The 19,116-nt window shown below is 35.9% G+C and overlaps 1 protein-coding gene across 1 annotated transcript in view; it reads left to right on the forward strand.

The window, feature by feature from the left end:
• HIBCH (3-hydroxyisobutyryl-CoA hydrolase) overlaps nucleotides 1-19,116 on the forward strand; it is a 37,378-nt gene that overhangs the window by 608 nt on the left and 17,654 nt on the right. Inside the window, exons 2-7 of the mRNA XM_057374097.1 lie at nucleotides 350-392; nucleotides 1,207-1,347; nucleotides 2,145-2,229; nucleotides 3,101-3,181; nucleotides 5,143-5,195; nucleotides 16,562-16,640. Of these exons, the coding sequence (XP_057230080.1) occupies nucleotides 350-392; nucleotides 1,207-1,347; nucleotides 2,145-2,229; nucleotides 3,101-3,181; nucleotides 5,143-5,195; nucleotides 16,562-16,640 (482 nt within the window). The remainder of the gene's footprint in view (nucleotides 1-349; nucleotides 393-1,206; nucleotides 1,348-2,144; nucleotides 2,230-3,100; nucleotides 3,182-5,142; nucleotides 5,196-16,561; nucleotides 16,641-19,116) is intronic.

The raw sequence follows: 19,116 nt of genomic DNA on the forward strand, positions 1-19,116 counted from the left end.
ATGTCAATATTTAAACGCCCCCGCAAAAAGGCTGTAAATCTTTAAAAGACACACACAGTGTCACTCATATCCCCCAGCCCCTATGTCTTAGTATTTCAAGCTTCTCCTAACTTGAAAACAGCTAAGTAGCTGACGTTGGTATCTGCTATCTATTTACTAGTAAGCAAAGAATTTCCGACTGTTTCGATAACAAAATTGTGCCYCAATTTAATGATTTTAAACAGGAGGATGTAAATCACTTGGTTTAGAAATTTTTCTGCTGCCGCTTTGCTTAACCCAGCAGTCAGGTACTTGGGGGCCGTATGGCTGGTTTATGGTTTCAGCTGTCTTTTTAATATTTCTTTTCCAGGCTGAGGGCACTCAACAGACTGCAAGTAATATTACAACATTTGGTAAGGACAGCATTGTGTTTGACTGAGTTGGAAGCTTTCAGGACTCTTGACTCCCCTGRGAAACACAGCACATGCAACTTCTAATGTGTCTGCTCATAATGGTTCTGAAAATTGTCATTTATTGCTCAGGCACAGCATTGCCCACMTCTTTGAGCACTTTGCTACAAGTTTCTATAATACTGTAAATTAAAGCTTAATTATGTTGGCTTTACTTACCTTTATAGATGGCTTCTGTGTTAGATTCCATAAATTCCTTAAAAATCATCCCACTGTGAGTGTGAAAATAGTTCGAGATTTCTTTTCTGTGGTTAAAAGTTGCGTAAAGACTAAGCAGGGTGTACATTTGGGTTTGTAGTGTTAAACTGACAGTAAGGATATATGGAACTGTCATTGTTCTAATTGTTGCAGATATTTTCAGAATGTCACTTTTAAGGAACCATGGGTTTGTGTTTTATCAATAGGGTGAGAAAGTTTTGTTGGTTAGATTTTGGTGTTTGGGGGCTTTTTGTGTGTGTGTTTCTGTGSTAAATTTTATTTAAGTGAACTCAAAATGTTGTTGTAAAACTGTATGGCCCAAAAACCTGAGGTTTATTCTTCTGAAGGACTCAAACATAAAGTAATTTCCAAAGAACTGTTTAGTAAATGCAAATAGAAGCGCAGTGGGAAAAACTTAGCATACAATTCCAGAATGCCTGTTTTGTGATCCTAAATGGTGTGTTTTGAGAATGTATTTCCATAAACACTTTTGTAAATATGTTACTCAAGTTCTCTAACTGATGTAATTTGCTTTATTTATTCATTTTTGCATGCACAGAAAATGTCTAAGCAAACAGATTCRACAGCAGAAGTGTTGTTGGAAAAGAAAGGGGGTGCAGGAATAATAACTCTGAATAGACCCAAGGCTCTCAATGCACTGAATCTGTCTATGATCCAACAAATTTATCCTCAAATAAAGGTTAGTAGCTCCACTCTATGTTGTTTGAAACCAGTTTTAAAATGCAGTTTGACACTTCTTAGTATACTGATGTAAAGAATGAAAGTCTGTGTGAATGCATTGGCCAATGAGCTCAGATTTATAGAATGGGAAAGAAACAGTTTCAAGCAAGTTAGAAAGAGGAGAAGGTACGGCCATTGGGAAGCTGTCAGAAGGGCTGGCAGGTCACTCCTTAAATAAGAACTCAATGGATTTACAGCACTGTTTCTATAAGATAGGAAAGTACCATGTACCATAAGATTTTAATGGTCCTTTTAAATGTAATGGTACTATTTATGATATGCACAGAGTCAAATTCATTGGATACCAATATTTGTTGGATAATTGTCTGATGCCTTTTGTTATTTTTGTAGAAGGTTGTGTTGCAAATTTGTGCATTATTTGAAGAACATTTAAAAAAAGARATACTTATTCTGTAGTAGTGGGTAGCAGGTTTTATTTGAGGCATAACCTTAAAAAGTGTCACAGTTTCTGATATATGTCAGGCCCTGTTTTATGGGGTGCTGCCTTTCTCCAGAGGCTGGGAGCTGTGCACAGGTGTTTTTTCTGAAATATGTGAGACAGCTCTGCTGATTTTTGCTATCATGGTTGAATAGGATGCAGAATTGGTAGAAGGACAATTCGCTCTTAAGACAGACTGTTTTAAAGTATGGTTCGATTTGCTTTTTTGAAAAGTAAAGTAAGAATGATAGACATTATACAGAGCAAGTATTTTTTGCACAGATTTTAGTCATGTGGAATTTTTTTCTTCTTTTTAGACATGGGAGAAAGATCCTGAAACTTTTCTGATAATTATAAAGGGATCTGGAGGAAAAGCTTTTTGTGCTGGGGGTGACATCAGAGGTARGACTATACTCACCTAAATATTTGATGTCTTTGCCACTTACTCCTTTGTGTCGATTTCTGTTGTTTACTGTGACTTGGGTAAACAAAAGCTTGCTACACAACTSTGAGAGATCAGTTGTGCTGACTCTTATGACACGTTGATGTGCAGATGCTATTTCAAGGTATTTGTTAGGAGACAACTGCCAGGACGTTGTATAAGAGAGTAAAAATTACGCTTTCATAAGAAACTGGTAATAGCAGCCAGTCATTCTGGGGAAGAGAGAGTTCTTCTCTTTACCTTTCTCTTCCCAGATGTTCATTGCTTCTTTACAAGACATTTGAAGGGTCCTAACAGGTCGCACTAATAGTATTGGATACTTTGTGTCTGATGTTTTAGATGGCTACATACAGTCTGGCAAGGGTGATCAATGTATCTGTGATGATATTTTAACGATGAGCACCAGAAAATCTCCAAAGTGTGAAAGTTAGCAGTTGTTGTAAACTGTAGAAAACAAGCAGAGCAGCATAGGTTATTGTTAAATTATGTTCTGCTCTAACTGGCTTCTCATTTTTAGTATTTGGAGTCTTCAGTATAATCARTTTTAASTGATTGTTCTCTATATTGATGAGTACTAGGCACTAGAAGGGGTTAGAAARTGGACCATACTCTTACAAATATGTGACAAAGTCTCTAGCAAAATTCAATTAAATCAAATTTGAGACTTAACTAATATGTAAATGTGAGCAAATTTTCTCAAATATAATAAAGCAGGATTAAGTTGCTSTCTATTTGCTGTAGGAGGAGACCCAAGTTTTGTGACATTGTTTTCTTTTACTTGTATTTTCTATTAAACTTAAAGTTATCTTCAGAATTTTTATTTCTCTTCAGCCATCACAGAAGCAGGAAAAGCTGGAGATAAAATGTCACAAGATTTCTTCATAGGAGAATATAGGCTGAACAATGCCGTTGGTATGTAATAGCAATTTCTGAAACAGTATAGTTTTCATAACACTGGCTTCAAATGTAAATTTATCTCTTTGATAATCTATTAAAGACTGTGGTAACATCAGAGAAGTAGTAATTATTTTTTTTACCAAGCTTAATACCAGTAATTTAACATATGTCATTTTTATATCTTGCATGCAGAATGTGTTTCTTTTGTTTAAGTTATTATGACAGCTACTTTATCCCATCCCCTTGTTCTGGTTAATTCTATTTCCTCTGTGGAAGAATTAAGGTTTGACTGCAGACACTGCAGTTCTGCTCTAAGTATCATCGATCTGCTTCAAAGAAGACCTGAGGTAAAAATAAATGAGTGGCAAATTATTAATATTCAGTCAGAAAGCAGAAGATCAAATTGTATTAAGGCTTTCCACTAAAACAGACTGCATGAAAGCCTAGGACTGCATAACTCAGGAATGGGCTACCTTAGTTTATTGCAAAGAACAGCAAAAACRTTAGGTGAAGTTTACTGGAGTAAAGCATATTAAAAGCGGATATTAATTCTTTAGGGTAAAAGTTTTGGGGAAGAAACTACTCCAAACATACGTTAATTAAATACAGTTTGAGTTTCAAAATACTGTGTTAGTCACTACAGCAGGGGAGGTGAAGGTGTTGCTTACATTGACAGAAGARCACAGCTAATGGAGTAATTCCTGAAAAGTTATTTTTGCTTTGACAGAGTTTGTAGACTCAGCATACTTGTCATGTACCTTTCTTTCCTTCACCAATACAAGGCAAAAAAAATAGTCTAAGGTTTCACATAGTTGGGGAAAAAATAGTGTTGTCTTGACAGTTGAACATGATGATGATTTTGCAAGGGTACATAATTTAAAAGTCTGGTTTTCTTTTTAAATTATTAGGTGTTCAGTATATATAATGCATGTAATTACAAAACCTAASTTTTTGATAGCTTTAGTATGATTGTATTCTTTTAAGACTGAGGTTTCTTGTAAAAAGACTGATTTATATAATACATTTGACATCTAAAAATACAGCTGCTTTCACAGCATTGCAGTAGGAAAGGCTTGCTGCTATARAAATTCAGTTCAAGGCTAGCATCTACAGCCCATGCATTAGCTTCTTTGTTCATGTAAGAACAAAATTCAAAATATAATTYTCTTACATTTTATAACTACTAATTTCAAGGACTGAACAGCTTTTTAATTTTTTTTTTTAAACAAGGCTCTATATAGTTGTTACAGAAAAGCTAGTGACATGGTTGCAGGGAATACCTATATTAGCAATCTTTTTGAACTTTAAATCTGACCTGAAAACACTGAAATACAAGACAGCTGTTTCATTCACAATAAAGTTCTGAGTCTTTCCATGAATGGTAATTGAAAGCTTTGAAGCTTTAGTTTTATGCTTTCCAAAGGCCCCAACCAATAAAGTTGGTAGTTYAGGACATTGCCATCTGAACCTGCCTATACCACATGCAGAGTTGCATGCAAGAGCTGGCATGACAGAACATGCTTGCCTTGCAGAAGTTYATAGTCACATTGTGACTGGAACCTGCCARTACATCTGGCTTTGTAGTAAAGCACTGAAGGGCTGGCATACACCCTGTGCTGTTAATCCACTCTGAGAGGGGGTGAAAGGGCATCTGCTGTGTCCCAACATCCAACAGCTGTTTGTAATGGCTAAACTGTCAGGTACTCACGTAACAAACAGTCCAATGTTTGGTAGCTGTGTAATGTTCTCTTTCAACTTTCACAATCCAGTAAGCCTGAAATATGTTTCTTTTCATTTCTTAAGAATTACATGAAATACCTTCATTATAAGTTTTTAAGATGATTATTGTTTAAATTACTGTTTATTTTCTGCTGCTCTTGCTGAAGTAAGACATGGGGAAACATGTCATGTGGTAGTTAGTCATAGGTCTACTCTTGAAAAAGATACATGATTGTTTTTCTTTTTGTTTCCTACAGGCACTTGCAAGAAGCCATATGTGGCACTTATCGATGGCATTACAATGGGAGGGGTAAGTCAAGTACCTTGGTGTGATACCTGGCTGATTGTTTTAAAATAATTTAATGTTCTGGCTGTGAGTTGAACAAAGTGCACACCAAGTATTTCATTCAATACAAGAACAAGCAGTGTAATTTGAACCTTCGTCCCTTGCTTGTCTGGGTACATTGCTGCTCTTGGAGTGCCTCTGCTGTTACTTGATGGCCAATACAAGTGCTTTCTCTGAGGAAAACAGCAGAATCCCCTCACTGCTGGAAGTAACCCTCACAAGGGTTTTCAGAATACTGAGCAGGGAGTTTTTAGCTCGTACAAGAGCTGAGAATCGTTCTCTATTCTAAGTGTATTAAGAACAGAACTATATGAAAATACACTTGAAGAACAGCTCTTTGAAAAACTGGGAAGATTCTAAGCTACACCTTAACAGACATTAATGAGTTCTATTTTTTTCCAACAAATAATCTGGAAATGCATCTAATTTCTCACCTCTGTAGTACTTTTAAAACATTGGTTGTGGGATCCTGATTTCACACACACCTTAGGCGCTCCACCTGATTACTAAAGCTATACAAAGAAGACTCCATCATGTTACTAGTTATACTCAATGTTAATAATTTTTTTCAGCAATTGTTGTCTGTGAACACTGTAAGTAGATAGTTTACAGGGCAATGCCATGCTTTTTTACGTGCTAAAATTCTGTTCTGTTGGGTTTGACATCTGTAGGATATATTTGCACCATATCAGAGAGTGCACTACAGTAATCTTCAGTTATTTTGAACAATAAGTTCAGTATGAAGTCTGTTTGCTGTGTAATTGCTTAGATTTGTATTGTTTTCTGGCATGTCCCTATGATACGGGTGTACAGTCTATTTAAATAAAGTTTGTCAAAGATAGGATGTGAGAAGTGGAACAGTGTATGATGCATGACCTGCCATGAGTCTTCCCTTTCCATCTTTCCCTACACATGTCATTTGTTTGTTTTGGTCTTTTCAGCTTGTGATCTAAACACACAGTAGCGCTCTTGCCCTTTGCTGCTCGGGTGCCAAGTCCTAAAGGTCTCAGCTGGGGAGCCATTCCCCCAAACCTAGTATACATACATTGTTTCCAGCATAGAAGAGATTTGTTCTGTGGCTCTTCTTGCAGAAAAAGTACTTTATTGACTGTRGGAGACCTGAAGGTTTGTAGATAAGAGATAGGAAGTCCCTTTATTTTATGGACTTTCGAATAATAGGATGGAAAGCTATGAATGAGCAAAACTGCTCAGAAGCTGATATCTTTTTAAAGGTCCTGCAGATTGCTCATTAGGACTGTGGCCTGAGCAGGAATTTTGTCCTTTGAAAGAAAAGTATTTTTGGACTGAAAAGGACATAATGGAGTCAGATGATCCTGCATTACTTTATGARTTCTCTTTTCTGTAAAGAGCTTTTAGAAGAAAGCAATTAGTCTGAAACTTTATCTGGATCACCCAGTTTTAGTTCAGGATACCCAAATTTCCATGGGACTGTGACAGTTTAACTGCCATTAGGGTTTGAATGACTATGTACTTGCTTATCGTATACTAGTAGTAATTATCTTTGTTTGTGGGTATGGGACTGGATTTTGACTCAGCAAGTATGCAGCCTAACTTAGGGGAACAAGCATGTGGGTCTCAGGTTCCCAAATATTTAAAACTTTTTTCTGTTTAACCTTGAGTGCTGTTTGATTTGAATTTGTTAATACAGCTGCAGTTTACTCTGACATAATGTGCTTCCTACAGAGGTGCAGCATGAGCACACTTCCCCCCACACATTGGCAGTACATAGAAGAATCTCTTGATAATTTAACAAAGGAGGTCAGCAGCAGTGTTTCTCTGTTATTTTCTCACAATAGCACATGTGTGTGTGTTGTGTTAGTTTTGAGTTGTCTGCTACACTTCTCCTTTCAACTACCTGCCCTGTAGGTAGAAGTCTGTAGAACATTTGTCACTTACAAATGACAGTAAATGAGTTTAAAACATGGACATTCAAGGCTTTAAAAGCAAGTCATTTTTGCTTGGGTTTAAAAGTCAAGGGACACRTCTTAAACACTGCAATTTCACTACAGACCATTTATCTATGAATGAAAATGCAAGCAAGCCAATTTCATCCTTGCTCAAAAAAAACCAGCATTATGCACAGATTCTAATTGCTGTTCTAATTGAAAAAAGTTAAAAATCATAAAAGTGTGTTAGAAACTCAGTTATGTACTTATGTAATAAAAGTTGCTACTGATGGACAGATACCATACATCTGTGATGGTAAAACCTGGAATTTTATCAAAAAAATTAACTGGTTCCACTTCAGCATTAGCTAGTACCTATTACATGGCTTTGGGAGTTTCATTAGCCAACAGATGGGGCTGTGGAGCTTGTTCTCAGCATCTTGTCTGTCCTGGCACAGGTTTTTAAAGCAAGGTCTTTTACTGAGAATCTGTATGTAAGTTATTTACATAGAATTTCTTCAGGGTGACTGTTGGACAGCAGAATTTTCCTAAGAACCATTTGAGTGTTACTCTCTCATATAGTAATGTGAAAAACATTAAACTTTAGACTCTACACACAGATGTGTAGAGCTGGGAGGAGCATCAGRATTATTTGTTTTGCACTTSCATTATGGTTAAGTACAGCTCGATGAYTGCTTAGCTRATTTGCACCTAATGCATTCAGAACTCTCCAAGAGCAGGAATTCTGGTTTTCCTATATATCCCACATAATAGTTATTCTTTCAAGCTTGGCTTCCCAGTGCCTAATTTAAGTCTTTAGTATGTGTAATCAATATATTTAAATCTTAGTCACAGCTCTCTATGGACATTTTGAGGTACTTGCGTTCCTTGCTCCTAGCCCTCTCTCTTTAATAGGGATAAGGATAGCTATTCAGCCTTTCCTATAGATTAAGTCTTTTAGTGTTCTTGCAATCCTCTGGAATCTCTCCCATTTGTGTACTTTACAGTTCATTGCCAGAGACCAGACAATATTTCAGCTGGAGAATTCATCAGCACCAAGTAGAGCAGAATAATTATCTTCCCTATATTACAGAGATATTCTGTCACAAATRGTCCATGTAAATAGCAGTTTTGACAGCATCAAGTCCTAGGATGTCACCACTTCCAGTTATTCCCAAAACTGTTACTCTCACATCTTTCCTTCTTGCCCAACATAAACTTCCATCACAGTACATTTCTTTATTGCTTACCTTTTACCAATTTTAAATCTTCTTCATTGAACTGAACTAATTTGTCAAAGAGTCAGTTTTGCAGAGCTACCCTTTTCTTCAATGACTAGAAGGGGGGGGAAAATAAAAAAAAGCACTCCTTTGCTCTGAATTTAAGGAAACCTGAGTGCCATATCAGGTGGCACTGGGCTGATGAGGCTGCCCAGATGTACTGAATTTAGGCTGGGTGTTCCCACCTCAGCCCTTGGCTGCCTGGTTGTTCTTTTTCACATTAGTGTGATTTAATTTTTGGCAAAACATTGCAGATACTGACATGGTTAGAAGAATCTGCCTTTCCTTGTAAATCAGATCTCAGGATGTCCTGTTGGGCATCTACCAATAGTTACAGACATCTGCGTTTACACTTTAGCAGRATTTGGTGAACAAATCTTATTACATTAATATTTGTTATCAAGTAAATTGGTAGTGATGTCCTAAGCAGCTTGTATGTTATCCATGGTGGTCAACAGAGTTTTGGTACACAAAGGAACTGGAGTTGACCAATAGCTGTCTTTATCCTGTCCCATTTTTATCAGATTGTGCTCTTTAGAAATATTCCYTTCACTACTAACATACATCTATTCYATAGATAAGTTGTGTGCATGTAGCTTTTACTCAAAAGTGTAGAAGCAACATTTGAGAGTAACATTCAAAAACTAGGAAACATTAGMATTAACCATATCTATAAAATGTCACTTTTTTGCGCATTGGTGATACAGCTTTTAATTAGAGGAATGTGCATTCACAAGTGGATATTGCCCACAGAACAAAGCTACTCATTTGTGGTTTGATTTGGGGGTGCAAATTTTACTACATGCTGTAAAAATTCTGCTTATTAATATCAATATAAATTATCAAYATACATGTATACATATGGGACTTGGGGTGACTAGCTGCAGCATAAGAAGGTTCATGAAAAATTATGATATTACATAACACTTCTCTACTGTAATGCACATTATTAGTCCTTTAACCCTTTTTAGAGCTAGGAAACTGGAACATAGAAATGTCAGTACTTCTTAGGACTTTAYCTGATTCTTATTATTTTTCTTCCTTTTTATATCATGCCTCTTACCAGCCATCATCCTCTGGAACATCTTTGGTTTTGTTTTAATTTGCACTCTAAAATCCACCCTGAAGTAAAAGTAATTGTCATACTAAACCTAGATAAGCAGCTTTCCAATTCTGTCCCTGCCTCTCCCCCTCTCCCCCTCCCTCATGCCTGTGTATCACATAGAAGCCTGTGTCCTGTTTTGTTGCCAGTGCTTCAGAGYTGAAGGCAACTTTTACTGTGAAATAGAATACAGATTTTGCAAGTACAGACAAATCGCTGTGAGACTGACTTGTGCACGACTTATCTTTTGAAATATGGGGTGTTGAAAACAATGCTGAGGCAACCCCAAGGAAGGGTTCAGACCTTGCTGCTGTTACAGTCTCTCTGCCATCTGGCCACGCTGCTCTGCCTGCTCGGCTCTGGTGTATGATCCCAGGGATAAATGGTGCTCTTCATTTTGTGGCTAATCGGACTAGAATGTCAGCAGCTCTTGACATCAACAAAAACTAACCACTGAATGCTCAATGATTTGCACGTGATGTTATTCCCCAAAGGGCTTATTATAAAGTRGTGTCTTGGATACAAGTGTTTTAAATTATAGGTCAGTACTGGTACAGTAAGTAAAATTCCTTTTCTTGCCCTCTCCCAGTTCTACAATGACTGAAATTTTTGCTGGCTTCTGCACGGTTTTGTTCTTTCCATTTAACACCAAACTTCTGTGTGCTAGAAGTTTCACTATTTTTCTGTACTTCTAGGCCTTTGTGTGTGTGCCTAGTCTCATATTAAGAGTTATCTCATTATTTCCCTTTCCTTCCCTTTATTCTAGATCAAGGAATAAAAGTTCTGAAGAGAATTATCTTTGTCTGCTTCTCCATCTTTTCATATTTGTGCTCATTTTTCTCTATTCATGAAGAATTTGAATGCTCATTTTCTTCTTGARTTACTTTCAATCAGTGTTACACTTTCTAAGCACTTTTTTCAGAGAAAAAGAGCATCATTACAAAATCCTCCATATCTACTACCGTTATCCCAAACAACCGTGCCACTGTTTAAATAAAGTTCTGATRCATATACCTCTGTTTAAGAACAAGAACTGATTAATCAGTTTAAAGATAAAAACTGAAATGTCAATTGTGCACTGATGCAAGTTGCAGAAACAGGCTCCCTTCCACTTGCCTGCCCTCCCTGCAGACATTAGGATGTGACAAGTTGGACACAGAGATTTCTTTCAGTAGCTACATTTTTAGGTGATACAGAGGGACAAAGGGAGAGCTTTTTCCAGAATGTTAGAAACAATAAAAAAGCCACACTTGCTATATTTTTCTGAATACACGTGGCCAGTTATGTAGAAGAAAACAAAATTGGGATAAAAAGAATACTTTCAAATGTAAAACTAGAAGAAGTAGCTACTAATGAAAAGCTATGGACTTTTCAGATCTACATCTCCTTTCATCTTTTCTTTCTGTTGCAGCACAAATCTTATGTCTATAAAAAGTTGTGCAGATTATGATAGCTACCCTAGCAAGAATTGTGATCACTGAAAATTTGGACTGGTARTAGAAAAACCAAACCAGGACATTAAAAAAGTCAGTCTAGATTTTGCTGATAAAGGTCGCTCACTGTAGCAGCATTGGTACATAGAACGGCCTATGTGTTTTTTTCCCTAAGTTTCACTGTAAGAAGAATCCCTGAATGATTGCTATTCATGTAGTTGGATCAATTTGTTTAAATTCATAGAGGTCAGAAGAACAAAACCAAGACATCAGATACTGCTACAGATAATCTGCCTCCAATCAGCTTGTTGTGCTTCTATGTGTCTGTAGCAATTTGGACTGAGACTCTCTAATTCATAATCATTATATGGAAATTAATATTTTATATTTAAATTATATCCCATTAATATTTTATATTTTAAAACACCACACTAAATTATTGAAAAGTTTACAATACCCACTGTTTTTAATGATATTTTAAAAATACTTGTATAGAGGATTTTTATGTCAACAGCCAAAGGAAGTGATTTTATGTCCAGATTGATCTGTCATGTTGCATTGCTCTGGTTCACTGCCATCTTGTCTGTTAGTATCTACAGATGAAAATGGATTATACTCTTTAGAGTGGGCCATAACATTAATGGTCAACGAAGATTAATTTTGATTCAATTTAAGATTTGTTGTGTCTGGATGCAGGGGGTAATGCTTTTAATTCCATGATTTTTGATCTAGCATCACTATAAGCTCCTGCTGCTTCCTGAATCAATTCTACTCACTTACTTTGCCTTTGAAAACATTTTTCCTGCACCTTGGCTATTTTTGGACATTTGTATGCAGACATATTTGCCCTTTGTTGTGTTATGCTCAGTTTGTTTATTGATTGCCACATTTCATTTTGGTTCTAGCTCTACCAGAATCTATTCTCATGCAGTTAAAAATCTAAAAAGTGTAATCACTAGATGGGAACTGTTGCAATAGGACTTTCGCTGCAGACAATATTGATATTGTCATAGAAGTGTTTACTGAAACAGCAAAAAATTCATTATCAGCCAGCTGAAGTGACACAAGCAACATTACTGAAGGCCTTTTCTATTTGTGTATTTTTATTGTGTTGGCTATGCATTCCAAGGCAGCGATTCCTTTACAGTCTGAATTAGATTATTTAGAAAATAGCCATGTGTGATGTATGGTTTTGCTGTCACACAGGTCTGCTTTTCTGTATGTGAGCATATGTTTAGGTATGTCATTCAGGAAAGGAATATTTATTTCATTTTGTATGTTTCTCTGTTGTGATGGCCCTCAATTTCTGAATAACTTCCCTAGATGTGATAAATTCTCTAATTTACTAACCTAGGTAATTCTCAAGATAATACAGCCTTCTGACCACAACTTAATTTCTAAGATTTACAGTAGCTGAATTCAATTTCTTCAACTACTGGTAATTTGCAACTTGTTTTTARTTAGAAAAATACATGTAATTAGGTTCTGTATTCATTATGAGAAAAGAATGGAAATGAATGATAAAGTTTCTATACACAGTCACATAATTACTTTTGCAATACAGCATTGAGTAGGCAATCTTGTCTGGGAGATAAAATTCAGACACTCTGCATGCTTTTTCCTAAGCTTGTTGATGAATTCAGACTGAGCTGCCTATAAAATTACATGCCTCCCTGAGGTATGCTGAGACTACGAGCTGAGTTCTAACACTGTTTTTAAGATTAATACTTTAATATCCATGTAGTAATAAATCTGTAATTTGTAACCAAACCCCTTGATAGTCCATCTCCAGTAATACATTGTTAGACCATCTTTTCTGCTCTCATCTGTATTTTTGAGTCATATATAAACCCTACAGAAAGAGAGTTGCCATGGTTTAATGCAAGCTGGCAACTGAGCCTCACCAGCCTCTTGCTGCCCCACCAGCAGGATTGGGAGGGAATCAGAAGGGCAAAGTGAAAAACCTCATGGGCTGAGATAATCACACTTTAACAGGTAAAGCAACACAARCCCCACATAAAGCCCCACACACAAACAAAGCAAAACAAGGAATTCATTTATGCTTCCCAKGACATGCAGGCTGGCCATCTCCAGCCATCACACATAATGGTGACTTGGGAGAACAAACACCATCACTCCAAATGGCCTYCATTCCTCCTTTTTCCCCCACTTTATGTGSTAAGCATGATGCCATATGATRTGGAATACYCCTTGGGTCAGCTGGGGTCAGCTGTCCAGCTGTGTCCCCTCCCAGCTYCTTGGCATCCCCAGTCCCCTCACTGCTGGGGTGAGGATCAGAAAAGGCCTTGACCCTGTRYAAGTGCTGCTCAGTGRTARCARAACATCTCCATATTATCAACACTGCATTCGGCAGAAACCAAAACACAGCCCCATGCTATGAGAAAGCTACTGTGAAGCAAAATAACTCTTACCTTAGCCAAAACCAGCCCAGTAGTTTAAATTGGTTGCCTATTAGTTTCTTTATTGTCCTTAACTTGTAGTCTCGTTCTGTGAGTGTCCTTTGCAAAATTCAGACATTCAGCTGTCAGTGGACAAAAAAGTTTTCAGCCACTACAAGCCTGATGGACCATTAGAATGTATTGACTTGGAAAAGACATTAGCTTTAGTATGTAAGCTCATGAAAAGTAGAACTCTCACAGTGCAGGAYATAGTGTGTTTTAATAAAGATATTATAGTGTTCAGACTTGTGTGTGTAAACGCAGGAAGTACCTGGTGCAGTCTACACAGTCCAGTGAAAGATTTTTTTAAAGGTGTGAAGGRCCTCCTAGGTGGACTCCAGCTATGTAAGATTTCAGTTAAAGTAAAACCAAATAAAATTAGAAAATCCAGAAATTAAGGAGGAACTCATAGACTTCTGTCTGGAATAGTCTGTTCTTTACACAGCGTAAACTAATGAGTATCTGTCCTCTGTATTAGAGCTAGAAGATTAAACACATGCAGTCATATATTAACAGTTCGGAAAGTCACAAATAAACAAATAAAAGCATATGAGCACCAGTTAAATAAGTTMCTGGGGTTTGTACCATGAACTAATTCTTCTCTCCTAATTTTATCTTAATACTGGATTATTTAGAAATGATCTTCAAAGAAGTATGAACCTTTTTGCACTGCTTTCTTTATAATGAATAAAAAGAAAATAAAGTTTTAGTCTTTTAAATACACATCTGAAATAAGGCTGTTATCTGTAATATAAAACTTGAAGGCCATCTAGAAAACAAATCCAATTAYGGCTTAAGCACTTGAGAAAGTGAAATCTGATTTAATTACTTCTTTCAAAAGAAAATTACATCTTTCAACTTTCTATTATTAAAACTCTACATTTATTTTTATCACTCTAAAAAAAGAACAAGCTTGGAAGAGAAGCTCCCTTCATAGAGTTCACATTCAAATCTTTGTTACTTAATATTCAAGCTAAAAATTTGAGTCCTTAAACAACATTTGATTGTCTAGAAAACAAGCCACAAAAAATGCTTTGAGATAGATGGTATTTGTATTTTCAGATATGGGATTAGAAAAAATTGATTTAGGCATTAGAAAGACCAAAATGAGCATGATTTTTATTATCATCATTACTGCTGAACATGTATAAAAATAACAGCAGGCTTTTCTTAATGGATGAAAATATGCTATTATGACATAAAAAAGTTGGAAGTGACAAAGTCACATTTCCATTTCATTTAAGAGTTCTGGAACTCTTTTAGAAGAGAATGTATCTTTACATGGAGCTTTGCATTTTCAGGACAACTAAACACAGAACCCTTGCTCTTGGTGCTGCTCAGATGAGATCTGACCAATGCTCAGAGAAAGSACAGATAAGGGATGGGACATAAGGTTTTACTCTGTGCAAATAAGATTCAGATATTTGCTCAAATCCCACTCGCCTCCTTGGAACCGGCAGTGCTTCATGTGAATATATTTGGCTTTGTTCCTGAATATAAAATCGAGTTTGATAACCAGTTATCCTATGGGTGCATTTCTCAGGAAATTAAACTGGAATCTTAAAAACTTCATAGATCTATATTAAAACCTGAGAGYGGCAGATAGTCATTTTAGAGAAAAAAAGCTTGAAAATACTTTCAGATTTAGTTGTATATCAGCCTAATGCAATAAGCAGTGACAGTTGATTTCTTGTTGGGCAGAATTGTRAGAGAGGTCAGGGAAGGGTGTGAGGAAATAAATTGTCTAAACTTAAGCTAAATTGAGATAACTTTTAAAAAATTTTGATGTAAAACCCACCCAAAAATTTCTGTAGATAAACAAAAGGAAAAGATGTTCYACTCTCACCTTAAAAACCTGTTAAATATATACTGCTCATCCAAAATCCCACTGTTTTTGATGGAAGTATGAAATACTCTGAAGATATTTGCATAGACTAATAGCCTAGTAAAGTGCTATTTTTTTAGTATTTAAATAATTAGAAATRTTATTTAAAATCTATTATATCCCCATYAGACACYRGCTTTTTTTGRCCAAYGATTTTTAAGGTATCTTAGTTTTAMCATGAAYCATGGRTGGCTGGAAGGACTGAGCAAAGGGAAAATTATTATTTTAAAAATGTTAAAATTACTTCTGTAAGCAACGGAAGTAAACTGAACCAGGGGAAAGGAAGAGAGAGAGAGAATATTTGTGTGAAATAACTTCTTGTGAGGTATTCAGCAGAGGGTTTTGTCTCCACAACACACATTTCTATTGACATGTGTCATGTAGATAAGCTTTGAGAAGTGACACCTCAGTATATTCTTGGATTACTTTAAATATTATTGCTTAATAGTAACTTTTTCAGTTAATCTTTTTTGTCTTTGTCAGTTTGCCTCTTGAAGATTTTTCTAAATTAAATCTATTTTGTGTGAAGTAAAAATRTAKTTTTTACTGGGCATTGCTGCTGCTYGCTACTTGAATCAGAAAATATGGCACAGACAACACCAGAAACTCTTCTGCTTTTGAGGGAAGTGTTTCATCAGGACAGGCTGCTAGAGAAGAGTGCTAGATACTTAGAAATATGAATTCCATTTCTGACTTGGTGAACACAAGTACTCAGGATAAAAAGTGAGTTTCTAACCACATACTTTGAATTTTAATCAATAATGCTGAAGGCTTTTCCTGCTTGAAATATTTCTGTGTTTATAATGTAGGTAATTATCACATTAGAAGAATAGTTAATTATTTCTTTTCAAAGCATTAGCAATTCATATATATTCCAAGAGTATTGGCTTTTTTTTTTTGTTGATGATTGGAACTATGTGCAAAAATTGTAGATGGAATAACATTAGCAAAAGCATGTCAACTCCCTTAGTAGTCCAGTGGAGATAACAGGGTCACTCATGGTTTTTTGAAGTTATTCTCTGTATGACTCACCCATCTTTCAAAGCATAGGATGCTGTTTCAGCCAAATCATAAAGATAGTATCATGCTTTATTAATGTTTGAACCATAAAAGGCTTTTTAATATTTTGTTGAGATGCACGTAGTAAATCTAATATTATTAAAATTATAGATCCAAACAAGAGGTGTGCTACATGGGATAGTGGTTATGATTATTTTTACCAGTAAATTTGTAACTGTGTCCTTTGTCTGTGATCCATGTATAGGGAGTTGGTGTCTCAGTCCATGGACATTTTCGAGTTGCTACAGAAAAGACTCTTTTTGCAATGCCAGAAACAGCAATAGGTAAGTATTTAACAGATTATCACAWGTGAAAGTGTTTAGGGTTTCACTGTGTAATCAGGGTGAAATGTCTTTGACTGAAAGCTTTGATGGTAGTGAAAGAATTTTAAAAGGGAATTGGAGATGACCATATACAGAAGGTATTTTCTTTTAAATTATCAAAAAACTTACCTTTATTCTGGGAGTTGATCACCGAGGCTCTTAACTGTTTCGACTGACACAAAGGCTGTCAGGATACAGTATTTTAAGAATGGAAACAGATCCAAGGAASTAAGTCTTGCTACAGGTGGAGGCAGATAAAAGTCTGAAGCTCCCAGTACAGTTATATCAGCTTTACCTAGGGAACTCTGAGTCAAACTGGGTGTACTACAAACTGCAATTTGTAAAATTTGCAATTTGCAAACATTGCTCTGCAATGTTAATGAGGCAAAATTTTGAATTCCAGCTTTTCTTGTAGGTTATTAGTATAGACCCTTTACAATTGTGCACTGTGATCTAGGCAAGATCACAGTGTCTTCAAGTGTTGTCTTTTTTCTTTTAAGTAGCAAAATGTAACTTGTGTTTTCTAATGTTTCATCCTACAGTTTCTTTGTCAATTCTGAGAGGTACAAAAGAAAGTGTATCTCAGAGTTACATGAAGCTGCAGGTATGGCTCAAGAAAAGTCAGTCAAAGTGAACCTTTAATGTTGATGCAACTGTCAAGTGCAATAAAGCACAATAGACCACAYAAATATAAGCAAGCTCATTATAGTCTTAACTCCTTAAAAAAAATAAGAGAGCAATTCCTGCTAGCTGGTAAATGTAATGCCATTTTTCTGGATGAGTAAAGTTGCAGCCCTCCAAATATTTTCTTTTGCTGAAGGAAAACATAGTAAAGTAAATAACTTAAGCATTAATACACTGTGAATTTGCTAAACTCTGAAGTTTATAATCAGTTCTTGTACGTGAAAACCATTTGAAGGAAACAATTTGTATTTTTTTTAACTAAACAGAGATGTTCATTGAATACAAAATCATTCTAATAATAAAAGTACCTTCACTTTCTTCTTCAAAGTTAAAGGCATGAGTAGTTTGATATTAAMAAAAAAACTATGTACTTTACATAGATTTCTTGTGTTGACAAGGATTTATTTGAACAAAAATAGACTGTGAAGATGTGAAGGAAAAGCTTGGAACTTGCTTAGGAAAGAAAGTAATTAAATCCCTTTTAGGATCACTTAGAASTAAAACCACTGAAATCTGTTTGGATTTAAAGGCTTAGCTGTTTTGATCTCTGTGGTGTGTGTTTAAAATGTCGAGCTTTCTAGATACTGTRTTAATTGTTCTTTTCATATGCTCATTTATTTCAGTAGGCATGACACCTTTGCTGTGAAATGAAAACAAAGCATTCATTCAGCCGCTCCATTTTCACACAGTTGTTCTGCATTTATACAGCACCGTCAGTGAAAGGATATAGATAAATATGCCATTTTGTAAAGAGAAACAAAGGYAGTTCTAGACTGTAGAAATTTGACATAGATAAGATAAAGCACTGGAAAGCAGCACAGAAGTAGCAATGTGTGGAAAAAACACTGGTTGGGAGAGCAAAAGTTGAAGGTATAAGGTGTGAGCTTTGATGTGATGTTATACTAATAATGATTACTTTCTTGTATATCCCTCTGTAGTTTTTAGCTTTCTAGAAGTCATTAGTAATAAATTCCCAACYCTCTCTGCCAGACAAGGTAAAAATGTAGCATCACTGCCTTTCTTAGGCTTGGCAGATGCAGAGTTGCACCTTTGGGRTTACAGCAGAGTGTGTTTCATCTGTGTCAGAGCACAGACTGCAAGTCAGCATTAAAGGCATAGGCTTCTGGCCTGGGCAGCACAGCAGCAGACAGCTCATCTCTCATTTCAGTAGGAATTTGAGAAATAATTGCTAAAGACTAACAAAAAAACCCCAAAATCAAATATATGGAGTTCATTAAGAGAACCTCATATATGGGAAGCATTACTGAGAGTATTAAGAGCAATATGTAGAACATGKACAGAAGGAGTAAAATTATGAGAGAAAAAGGAAGACAGGAACATTGAAAAGGATATAGTAGAAGCTATAGCAGACTATGTTTATGCAACAAAGTAAGTTTAAAGTGGATTAGGTACACCTTCACTAATCCTGTTTGTAAATTCCTTAATTAAAGAAACCTTCATTCAATTTAAGTTTATTTGCCTCTAAAGCAACTTAAGCTAATCAGCTTCACAGTTTATTTAGAACTGATTTCCTTGTGTATGGCCAAGTGGAAGGGCACTATGGATCCCATTTCCTCTGGAAATGTACTGGAGCATGGGGAGAACAGTAGTCCAGCATCAGWATTATTTTGACTATAGAAAAAAAAATTGTTGCTGTTGTTGTTCTGATGGATGGAGAGAATAATGTAATTGCATTTTTGCTTTGGAGGGCATTTTTAAGACAAGTTTTACTTTGAAATGAGGTTGGGGTTGG

Source organism: Malurus melanocephalus, unplaced genomic scaffold (genome assembly GCF_030028575.1).
Source record: "Malurus melanocephalus ecotype Western Australia unplaced genomic scaffold, MMel_1.1 scaffold_216, whole genome shotgun sequence".
NCBI classification, from domain to species: Eukaryota; Metazoa; Chordata; class Aves; order Passeriformes; family Maluridae; genus Malurus; species Malurus melanocephalus.